The sequence below is a fragment of the Rattus norvegicus genome, chromosome 5, assembly GCF_021556685.1.
Source record: "Rattus norvegicus strain SHRSP/BbbUtx chromosome 5, alternate assembly SHRSP_T2T, whole genome shotgun sequence".
Classification (NCBI taxonomy): Eukaryota; Metazoa; Chordata; class Mammalia; order Rodentia; family Muridae; genus Rattus; species Rattus norvegicus.
Window position 1 is genome coordinate 146,871,096 of NC_141538.1, and position 12,197 is coordinate 146,883,292.

Below are 12,197 nucleotides of genomic sequence, written 5' to 3' on the forward strand. Positions count from 1 at the left end.
CGTTTTCATAAACTATCATGGCACTCGGAATGACCCAAACGCTGCATGAATGTCCCTTGATCTCAGCCCTCTGATGTGGTAATTTGGAGGACCAAAAGACAAATAGGCAGCCCAATGAGACGGATTTAGTCCAATGATACAGATTTGGGTTTTGTTGTCCCATTAAAAGTGTACATACATACACATATTACCTTTATATTATATTTTAGAATCAAGAAAATTTAAATAAATATCCAGATTTCTGGCTTTTCCAGCTAGGGCTATACCTCAATTCACAGAGTGCTTGCCCAATATAAACCATGGGTGGTAGGACATCTGTAACCCCATCACCCCAGGATTGAAGACAAGAGGATCAGAAGTTCAAAGCCACCCTTAGCCTTGGCTATTTGAGAATCATCCAAAAGAGAAAGGGGGTGGGGGAACAGTTCTAAAATCTGACCAAATAGAATGTGCAGCCCATAGCCAGTAGGTAATGCCAGCGAAACACAAGTCTTACTACTTTCTTTTACAGATCTGGACCCCCACTCACACCCCTCCTCCCCTCTTCATTCATCAGTGATCAAACCTGCCTAGGACCGAATGTTTCCCAATTCATCATTACCACCTTGAGTTTCCTCAGTCCCTTGTTCTAGACCCCTGTGATGTCTTCCATAACCAGTTAGCTAACTCTCTTCCCTGCCCCTTGTTTCCCCAGCTGTGACCTGTCCTGATATCAGCAGCATCAGTGTGGAGCATGGCCGGTGGAGGCTCATCTTTGAGACCCAGTATCAGTTCCAGGCCCAGCTGATGCTCATCTGTGACCCTGGCTACTACTACACAGGCCAAAGGGTCATCCGCTGCCAGGCCAACGGTAGATGGAGCCTGGGGGAGTCTATGCCCACCTGCCAAAGTAAGCCGGGGAAGGACATATGGGCCCATTCGTGTGGTGTTTCCTACCCGACCCATTTCAGACATACAATAGATTGAGGGGTTCCCCACCACCAGTGAGTGCAGCACACCATTTTTTGACATTCACCCAGAATCTGGAGCTGGGAAAGTCTTGCTTCTTAGCTCTCTTAGTTAGGGTTTTACTGCTGTGAACAGACACCGTGACCAAAGCAAGTCTTATAGGGACAACATTTAATTGGGGCTGGCTTACAGGGTTAGAGGTTCAGTCCATTATCATCAAGGCAGGAACTTGGCAGCATCCAGGCAGGCACGGTGTAGGGAGAGCTGAGAGTTCTACATCATCATCTGAAGGCTGCTAGCAGAATACTGATTTCCAGGCAGTTAGGAGTAGGGTCATATAAGTCACACCCCAGCGACACACCCACTCCAATAAGGCTACACCTACTCCAACAAGACCACACCTCCAACAAGGCCACACCTACTCCAACAAGGCCATACCTCCAACAAGGCCACACCTACTCCAACAAGGCCACACCTCCAACAAAGCCACACCCACTCCAACAAGGCCACACACCCCTAACCGTGCCACTCCCTGAGCATATACAAACCATCCCATTTGCACCGTGTCATCTTAGGAAAGGCTCCCTGTTAAAGAACCTCCAGCTCAGAATGCACTGATTAATTCATTCTTTGTGGCCCACCTATATGCCAGGTACCAGAAAGGTACAAAGATAACAGTGTGTGGCTTGCTGGGAGATGGCTCAGCAGAGAAACAGTTTGCCATGCAAGTGGGAGGACGTAGTTCAGATCCCCACAACACTCGTGAAGGCAGCTTGTGATACTGAGTGCACCTGTGATCCCAGCACTCCCATGACAAGGCTGGAGGCAGAGAGAGGAGAATCCATGGAAGATCAGGAGCCAGATACAGGGTGTGTACAGGAAGTAAGAGAGGAACATAGAGGACCACCTAAGTCTGTCTGCCTCGTCTTCACTGTTAATCACTTTTCTTTGGTTCTTTGGGTCTCAAAGGCCATTCCTCGAGACCAGGGTGAAAGTGTGTGTTCTTGGGATCACTTGCAGAAGGGAAAGGAAAGCCATAGGCCCTATAGTGTAATACACTACCTGTTTGTCTGTCTCAGGACTGGTTTATTGAGCATTTTATGATCTTTTCAGTCATCTCCTGTGGAGAGCTCCCCACACCCCCGAGTGGACACCGCATTGGAACAATGTCTGTCTATGGGGCAACTGCCATCTTCTCCTGCAATTCCGGATATACACTGGTAGGCTCCAGGGTGCGGGAGTGCATGTCCAATGGACTCTGGAGTGGCTCCGAAGTCCGCTGCCTTGGTGAGTGGTCCTCCAAGCCCACCCAACCTGCTTACTCTCAAAAAGTACTTACTCCAAGCACCAACTTTGCGGCATCCACTATGACTAGAGCCAGAGAGTAGCTTCCCTTGGGGAACTTGAAAGAACGAGACCAGCCTCTGGGGGACCATACTTTAATCAGAAGGACAACCCGCTCATCTAATTATCCCCTAAGATGGCCAGTGTAGCATTCTTATAATGCACCCAAAATATTCTTTGTATTATATAGTAGAGAATTATTTTAAATGCACCCATTTGTTAATATGTATGCACATTATAATACACACATACATATGCACTAGGCAAACAAGAGCTTACTAAGGAGAAATTTTTCATTGCTCCCAGGGCTAATGTACTCCCTGACTGAGCCTAATCTAAGATCTCTTTCCTATTATTTTTTTCTGGCTTCTCTCAGCTCCAGAAGAGGGTCTCAGCCATGCATGCCTGATTGAATGATCTGTTCCTGAAATACACACTAGTGACCTCCAGGTCACAGAAGGTCATGACCAGTAGTCACCTTCTCAGGCACTGGTTTGGGGTACAGTTATGAACTACTGCTACCTAGTCAAAGGGACCAAAGGAATGCCAGGGATCTACTGTGCCCAAGCTTCCTTTAATGAAAGTAACACGGTGAGATGTCACTCAAAAAGAAAGACACATTTGGCCAAGCATCTGCCTTTGCGTGGTTGTCATCAGCAGTATAAGCTATGATGGCTTCATTTGGGCCCTGGTGCTCAATAGGCAGTAGGTACCCAGGGAATGGTCCTTGTGTCAGCTTTCTATCAGACAGGACAAGATACCTAAGATAATCCATTTACAGACAGGAGAGATTAATCACAGAACTCACAGTTCTGGAATTGTTGGCCCACAATCACTTGTCGCCCACCGTCTTTGGACTGTGGTGAAGCAGAATACGTCACGGCATAATCAGAGGCAGGGGAATTCTGCTTCCTGGGCATGACCTAGCATCCTCCCAACCTCCTCAAGGCTGGGCACCAGGCTTCTAATGCATGACACTATGGGGGACTTACTCAAACCAATCACAGAGACTGAAAAATGTGGTAACTCCCCATCTGTGTACAGACACAGAAGCAGGACCCAGGAAAGAATGGTCATGGCTGATGGGGGTGAGGGGGTCACCAAGCCCACAGTTCTGTTACTGTCAAGTAAGGACTTCCCAAACTCACTCCTGGATCACTGTTCTCTAGGGGAGGTAGGACAACGGAGCATGGCTGAGTACTTGGCCCTTTCCCTCCCACCCCAGCTAAGCTCTGCCCCACTCTCTAGATGTTACTCTGTGGTTGACTCTCTTCCCCTATCCCACCAAAGCTGGACACTGTGGGACCCCAGAGCCCATTGTCAACGGACACATCAACGGGGAAAACTTCAACTACCGAGGCAGTGTGGTGTACCAGTGCAGGGCTGGCTTCCGCCTGATCGGCATGTCTGTGCGCATCTGCCAACAGGATCATCACTGGTCGGGCAAGACCCCTTTCTGTGTGCGTAAGTATGTCGGCCACTCTCCCTAGCCATGGGGCTGAGTCAACACGGACTTCCTCCCTTTGCCTCCTGATTAGGTTAGCTAAAGGTGGTGTACTTTCTTCTCCTCCCCCAAAGATGTGGGCACTGCATCTATTTCTTCTATGCCGTCCTGAACTACGGGTTTTATTATTCCCTTGTGACTTCTGATTTACATTTTTTGTTGGTTTTCTAGTTTGTATGTGAATCGCATTACACACACGTGCACATACAGTAAGCAAACGGCAAGCATATACAAAAAAAGCTCACTCGTTTTCAGTCTCTCACTTTGTGTTATTTTTTATGTGGAACTACAAAATTTCTTATGCTCAACTATTTTAATTATACCTCATATATACGAGTAATAAATGTTTATTATTTTTAGAAGCTTAATTTCTCATTTATTGCCCACCCCTAAACTCAGAAGATTTTCTTCTTTTTTTTTTCATTTTTTTTTTTCGGAGCTGGGGACCGAACCCAGGGCCTTGCGCTTGCTAGGCAATCGCTCTACCACTGAGCTAAATCCCCAACCCCAACTCAGAAGATTTTAATAATTTTTTAAAATTTCTAAGCCAAAGGACCTTTTTTGCTTTTATTTTATATACGTTTTATGCACAATAATTCTATTTCTTGCAATTTACTGATGCTTTCCTCCTGAATAAACAGCTAGTCGATTGTTATGAATATTCCATTTACACTTGAGAAGGAAAGCATCGTGGATAATTCTGCTGTATCTATGGGCACATGTACTCCTAAGATGTACTTTATAAATGATGCCCTTCACAGTTTCTTCCCGATTTTGCCCCCATGAAAGACATGTTTGAAGTGTTCCGTTACCAGTGTGTTGGCATTTTTCCTTACATTTCCTGCGGGTGGTTGCCATGTTCTGTGGTGTGAATATATGCAGAGCTCTCAGACCCCTGTAGCGAATCGTAACTCCTCACCTTTAGCAGGATCTCCTTCGTCACACTTAATGCTCTTCAACCTGGATTTTATTTTACTCTTCTTGATTTCAGACTTAGAATTCCAACTTCCACACTTGTCCCCAGGACACCTTTGACTAGCCCTCAATGGCAGGCACGTCTATTAAACTGCACTCTTGCATGCTGTCTTTTTTTTTTTTTTTTTTTTGGTTCTTTTTTTCGGAGCTGGGGACCGAACCCAGGGCCTTGCGCTTCCTAGGCAAGCGCTCTACCACTGAGCTAAATCCCCAACCCCTTTTGCATGCTGTCTTAATTGCTGTGAAGGGATACCATGACCAAGACAACTCTTGTAAAGGACAACATTTAAATAGGACCAGCTCACAGTTTTAGAGGTTTAGTCCATTATCATCATGGCTGGAAACATGGCAGCATCCAGGCCCGCGTGGTGCTGGAGAAGGGGCTGAGAATTCTTCATCTCTGTCCACAGGCAGTGGAAGAGAGCTGTCTTCTGAAGGCAGCCAGGAGAGTCTCTCTTCCTCATTGGCTGGAGCTTGAACACTAGGAAACCTCAAAGCCTGCCTACTGGGTGACACACTTGCTCCAACAAGGCCACGCCTCCTAACTGCGCCACTTCCTGTGGGCCAAGCTCTTTCAAACCACCACACAAGCCAATATGAAAATCTTCCTGCTCGTAGATTAAAGTCATTCATATAGGGGGGATATGCCTTACATGTTCAGTCCTAATGCTCTTATGTTCTCTGTCGTCACAGTCTGTTCTCTTTGTTGTTGCCATTTCCACTTATCGAGCTGTAATGCTGTCAGTTCCCCTTTTTTTCTATTCAAATCTTTATTGCCTAGTTGGCCAACACTAGAATCCATGAACTTTCACATAATGGCTACACCACATGTTCCTCTCTCCCATTTCCATTCTCGGGGGCATTTCTCCTACTCTGTCAGGGCTGAGAACATGTGTCATGGAATTCATGTATCATAATTCTATTCCTTTTCCTATCTTTGCTTCATTCTTGAACCTACATTTAAATTCATCATCAACACTGCTGAAGCATCCCAGTTACTCCTTAGTAGGGTCAAGTCTAATCTTTAGTAGTCAGTATAACCCTTAGCATAGTATTCTTCAAGTTCCTCCATGGGTTGTGGTGCTGGTGGTGGTGGTTTTGGTTTTTAGCGTGTGTATGTGCTGCTGTATGTGTGTGTGTGTGTGTGTGTGTGTGTGTGTGTGTGTGTGTGTGTCCCCTGCAGATCCAACAGATGACCTGGTGTGTATACTCCATAAACACTTTACCACTAAAGCTGCATTCCCAGTCCTTGGTATTTTAGGATGGGGGTCTGCTTATGTCACCTCAAATATGCAATCCTTTCCTTCCACCTGGTGTAATAGGTGTGAACCAACTCGTACTTGAATATTTAAAACTCTGTTCTTTCCTTGTCGTTTGAAAGGCAGCAAGATTGGTCATAAAATCCTTGACCACAAGTTAATTTGTTTGATTTTCTGAAATTAGTCCTCCATCCTACATTTTTCAGTGTATGTTTCTGAGTACATGTGTATGTGTGTGTGTGTGTGCACATACATGAGCATTTCCTCTGTGTGTGTATGCACACATGTGAACATTCCTGTGTGTGTATGTATGTATACTTCAACTTTTTTTTTAAAAAATTGTACTTATTTAAGCCTATTTCAGGATGCATTTTCATAGAGAAATGATGGCAACTGTCAAGTATATTACAGTTCACCTCCTTTCCTTTGTGGGTATGTGGTGAGCATACCCAACCTCCACTCTCTTGGGAATTCTCCAATGTACAATACAGTGTTGTATTGTTAACTGCAGACAGGGTGCTGCACACTGGATCCCTCGACTTTGCTGCCCTGTCCTATGCCACTACAACTCTGAATCGAGACACCAGCATTTCCTTTACCCACTTGACCCTCCCCTGAGTAGCCACCGATCTACACTCTGAGCAATCAGCTTTTAGAAGTACAATATTAGCCTCGCTCTGGGTGGTCCTCAGGAAGGTTCTGGCTGTTTTTCACTTGGTCCCTCAAGTCTAATATTTCTACGAGGACTGAATGCTGCAAGACAACTTCTCTGGATATCCCGTGGTTCTCTAAATGTATCTATTCTGCTCTTATTCCTCAAGCACTCTCTGGATTACAGTTTAAGATCTGGCTCCGGGCTGCTGTGCCTGGACACTTACATTCTTCAACTTCCAAGCAATTTAAAGCCCGTGGCAGTCCCTGCCTTGGTTTCCGCAGACTTGGGTTTTCTGTTCTTTTATTTGTTCTTGTAAATTTGCATTTGGGGGGAATTTACGTGGCCACCATTATCCTCTGAGTCTGCAAGTAATTTGGAAAATTCTTCACTTTTTAGAGTTCCCTAAAGTGAGCCTTTATGTAAAAGGCAAGGCTTTGTTCCGAACTGTTATGGGGAAAAGTTTTCTTTTTAATTGCTGTTCGTCTAGCTCCTCACTCACAGCGCAGGCCACAGAGAAGCAGGTTGTTCCACAACAGTGTCTGAAATCACTCTTAGGGACCTCTTCAGTGTTGGCTTTACAGAAGGTGAGACCCATCCACATCCAGCTGTCCCTTCTGACGTGTCAAGACAAAACCTTTCACGGCACCCAGGAGCTCCAGGGGAAATGCCTGAATGGAGAATGCCTCCCTAACCCAGAGATGCTCCTTGTTAGACGTGGGTCAGAGTCAAAGGTGTTGAGATAAGAACCCGGGCTTTCATCCTTCCGAACCACCATGCCTGGCACAAACAAGTTTTGGTTCCCGATTTCAGAAGTGGTGGGAAGGGTAAGGTGGAGCCCAGCTGTTCACATCAGAGCAACCAGGAAGCAAAGAAAGGCAGTACAGCAAGAAGCCAGAACCCTGAGGAAAAACCCTTAATGATGGACTTCCTCCAACTAGACCGAGCCTCTTCCTTTGCACCATCTCCCAGCTGCCATAGGGTGATCATTCCATCGAGGGCTGGCTAACCAGGTCATTGGGTCAGAGCCCTCCTGACCTCATTTCTGGCACACCCTCAGAGGCATGCAGACATGCTTTTCTGAGCCCCTGAGAGTTTCTCCAGTTCAAGTCAGGTATCACAACTGTCTACTCCAGTCACCTTACTCTCTCTCATTGGCAGCAAAGGCCACTGCAGTTTGAGCCAAGTTCTGCACCACCACCACCACCACCCAGTGTTTCTCTGCTCCAGCTAAAGAGAACCCCCTCATGAATAGAAGCCCTTGACCTAAGCCCCACTACCAGAAGAGTCAGGACAGGAGACAGGATGTCACAGACAAAGCTCTGGAGAGGTGGCAAGCACAGGATCCTGGGGACACAACAGTGCCCAGGAGGTGGCAATGAGTGTCAGTGGATGCCCCTGCTGTCCCCAGACAAGGCCTGCAGCCTGGGAATAAGTGGGAGGCAGGGAGCTATGGCTGGATCACTGATGAATCCACAGAGAGATGTTCTTCCTCCTTCAACTACTTGACAGGACTTCAGATTATCTTTCGAGGCTTGGGGCTGTCCCTTGGCCCTGACTCCGCCCCTCATGCTGGGCTGCACTGGGCTTTGTCTCTGGTCGAGCCTCTGTCTCCTTTGCAGACTTTCAGGTCCGTCTTCCCTTAAAGGTCAGGACTCCTTAGGTCGCCATGCTCAGCAGTTGCCTCACTTTTGAATGAGACTGAGTGGCTTTTAGATTTGGTGAGCGCCGTGATCCTTTTGCCCAGTTGGTACAAGGTTGGCATACAATGCTACCTGCAAAGCATACCCTGCCTAGGCCACCACCTCAGCAACCCGGCAGAAACCTGCTCCCCTGTAGACAGACACCATCCTGGGAGAGAAGAGTCTGATGTGGGGGTGTGGAGCAGTAGGCGGGCTCACCTGTCTTCCGTTCTTATTGCAGCAATTACCTGTGGACACCCAGGCAATCCAGTCAACGGCCTTACTCAGGGCAGCCAGTTCAACCTCAACGATGTGGTCAAGTTTGTCTGCAACCCAGGATACATGGCCGAGGGGGCAGCTAGGTCCCAGTGCCTGGCCAGTGGGCAGTGGAGTGACACACTGCCCACCTGCAGAAGTAAGTCGCCCTTCCTGCCCCGCTGTCTTCCCCACCACCCCAACTGTCTGAGCTTCTGTGGCCCAGGAGGGCAAGCCATAGAATTCAGTCCCAATATTATTATCCCTCATCCAAGGAACTCTTGGGACACAGAAGGGTCACAAGCAGAGATTTTCAATCCCTAGATACCATTGTGTGATTATCCTGGGTCATTTGAGCAAATCAACAGTTTCATCTCACAAGCCTTATTTAGTTCATAGGAAAAGTAATTTATCATCATATAATGCCCCAGTGTGTGTGTGTGTGTGTGTGTGTGTGTGTGTCTGTGTGTGTGTCTGTGTATGTGTATGTGTCTGTGTCTGTGTCTTTCTGTGTGTGTGTCATTGTGTCTGTCTCTGTGCTGCTAATATGTGTGTATATGAGTGCGTGTATGCGTATGTGTGTGTGACTGTGTGTGCATATACATGTCTGTCTGTGTACATGTGTTTGTGTGTGTCTGCATGTGTGTGTCTGTCTTATAACTGTTTTTATGTGAGTATGTGTATATATGCATGTATGTATGACGGCATGTATGTATGACTGCATGTATGTGTACACGTGTGTGTTAGCGTGCATATGTCTCTCTGCCTGTTTGTGTGTGCCTTGTGTAGATGCATGTGTCTGTGTGTCTGTGCATGTGTGTAAGTGTGTCTGTGTGTGGTGTGTGCACAGAGGGCCTTTTCTCACATAAACAAGGAATTCAGAAGTTGCATCACCTCTGAGCAACATCTTGGTCCGTCCTCATGGCTGCAAAATGGCTGCTGTGACTTCTCTGTAACCACGTTTGGTAGAGCTCTGTTGATGAGGAAAAATTTAAACAGCAGAACGGAATGAAAGCAAATGCTAACGAGTCTAAGAAGTGAGGTCAGGCAGCCAGGGTGGAAGATAAGAGATGCAGAGAGGAAATCAGATTCCAGAAGTGGCCATGTAAGCTATTCCTGATAAACCTCTAGAGCCTTGAAGGGCTTTTTACAACAGTAGAGCAGTGAAGCCTCAGAGGAACTCATCAAAGGTCAAACAAATACCCTAGGGCTGGAGATTTAGCCCAGCCATTAAAGCACCTGCTAAGGGGCATGAGCACCTGAGCCAGAGCCCCAGAACCCACACATAAGAGCCAGGCATCAGGGATTGATGCGTGAGCATGGGCTAGATCTCAGGTTGGGCTGGTTATTGGTTGGCTGTTCGCTCAGTCTCTGATCTAACCCCAATCCCTGCATTTCTTGTAGATGGGATAAATTTTTGATCTCCATGTGGGTCCCTAACAACTGGAGTAGGGGCCATCCAAAAAACTATTGCCTGCACAGCTGGGCTGCCTTGTCTGGCTGCAGTGGGAGAGGAAGCACCTAGCCTTGAAGAGACTTGAAGTGTCAGAGTTGAGGGATACCCAGGGGAGAAGGGGAAGGGAGATGGGAGGGGAGAATTGGAGGGCTGACAGAGAGGAGAGCAGTGAGCAGGGTATAAAATGAATAAGTAGACCAATTAATTAATTAAAAATCAGATGTGGTGGTATGCCTGTAGTCCCAGCACTAGATAGAGGCACTAGAGACAGGCAGGTCCTTGGGGCTTGCTTCAGCCAGTCTAGCATAGTTGCTGAGATCCAGCCATTGGGAGGCTCTATCTTGGAGGAGGTGGGGAAAGTTGCTGAAGATGTCATACAAGGCTGTCCTGCATTCACATGTACATACGTGCCCATGCACACACATGTACATACATACCACACACACACACACACACACACACACACACACACACACACACCTTGTACAATAAAGTGAATATCTATCTCACTTTACTTTTCCTGAATCACTTTTCCTGACTACCTTATTCTATGAGGATGAGGCTCAGGTCATACATTGCATACGAAATTGTTTGAAAGCCAAAGCACATAGTATGGTTACGGTGCTGTTATTCTAAGCATGCCGAACTTGAGTAAAGCTTCTTTGGAAACCCTTGCTCACTTGAAGGCCAGCTGAATCCTCCGGGACACTAATGCTTACTTGAAATAGTCATAAAAAAGTGACTAAAACAATTTCAGAACAAGATCAAGGGCTATTCGACCCAGCTTAGATGTGCCTGTCTTATAACAGATGAGTTTTGAGAAGGGGCCACCTTTTGCCAGGGATCAGATACACAGAGGCAAGACAGCCATGCCCTTGAGGCGTGCAAGAGTGGAGATAAATCATCCCAGGCCAGCAGCCACACTGGGAACACTGAGGAAGAAAGACTGAGTATTCTAGGAGGAGAGGCAGGCTCTTTATGGGAGGTGACGGCCACCTGGACATGGAAGATAAATCCACGACCAGGTGACCAAGGCAGGGAAGAAGGGCTGTGGCCTCAAGACCAGACCAGCCTCCCCTGCAGTGTCTACTCTGGCAGCAAGCTTTGATCTAGAGACTCGGCTGGGCGAGAAGCGTCTGTCTAGACTCCCCAATTCTCACTTCAAAGCTTGAGAAAAATCCTTCACATCCAAATCTCTGTGTCTCCCTGTCACTTTCCATGACAGTCATCAACTGTACTGATCCTGGGCACCAAGAGAACAGCGTGCGGCAAGTCCACGCCAGTGGCCCCCACAGGTTCAGCTTCGGCACCACCGTGTCCTACCAGTGCAACCACGGCTTCTACCTCCTGGGCGCACCTGCCCTCAGCTGCCAGGGGGACGGCACTTGGGACCGGCCACGCCCACAGTGTCTCTGTAAGTAGATCCATTGGCCTCTTCAAGTAGCTGGCGAAGGGATGTATCTCAGAGTGCATGCACATGCACACGCACACGCACACACATGTTCATGTATGTGCACATGCGTGTTGTACCACTCTGGCACTCTTGGCTGCTCCTTGGACATCAGGGCCCTTCTTGAAGCCCTGGTATAGAGATATAGTAGACTAATCCTCACATGTTCTTCCTGAACAGGGAACATTCCCTTTCCTCTCTGGTACTGCTGTGAACCCACAAATCCTAGGAGAATCCCCCCTCCGTCAGAGCTGGCCGTACAGAGATGCCGTGTCTTCATTTTAACCCTCTCTGGCTTTCCCAGAAAGATAGAATGTATCAGTTACCTCTTTTGTGCTTTGGCAGTATGTCTAACAAAAGCACAGTCTGGGGATGCAGTTCACGGTGGTGGAGACATCATGGCCACAGGAGTCAGCAAGGAAGCAAAGGGAGGTGAATGCTGCTGTTCTGTCTTTTTTTCCCCCTTTTCTATTCATTCAGTCCAGGCCCCAAGCCCTGAATGGTGGCAAGCACGCGCACATTTAAATTTTTTTCATTTTATGTCACCCAGTCCATAAAGTCCCTTATGGCCATGCCCTGGCTGTCTTCCAGGTAATTCTAGATCTTACCATGCTGACACTCAACTTTAACCTTCACACAAGACATGCACCCCTCTCCCCTCAGTAGGACTGA

The 12,197-nt window shown here is 47.3% G+C and overlaps 1 protein-coding gene across 3 annotated transcripts in view; it reads left to right on the plus strand.

The window, feature by feature from the left end:
• Window positions 1-12,197, plus strand: part of Csmd2 (CUB and Sushi multiple domains 2) — a 569,250-nt gene that overhangs the window by 521,225 nt on the left and 35,828 nt on the right. For all 3 annotated transcript variants that reach the window (XM_087548710.1, XM_087548711.1, NM_001446899.1), the window contains 5 exon segments: window positions 695-889; window positions 2,062-2,235; window positions 3,583-3,756; window positions 8,606-8,779; window positions 11,301-11,489. In XM_087548710.1, coding sequence (XP_087404836.1) covers window positions 695-889; window positions 2,062-2,235; window positions 3,583-3,756; window positions 8,606-8,779; window positions 11,301-11,489 — 906 coding nt within the window.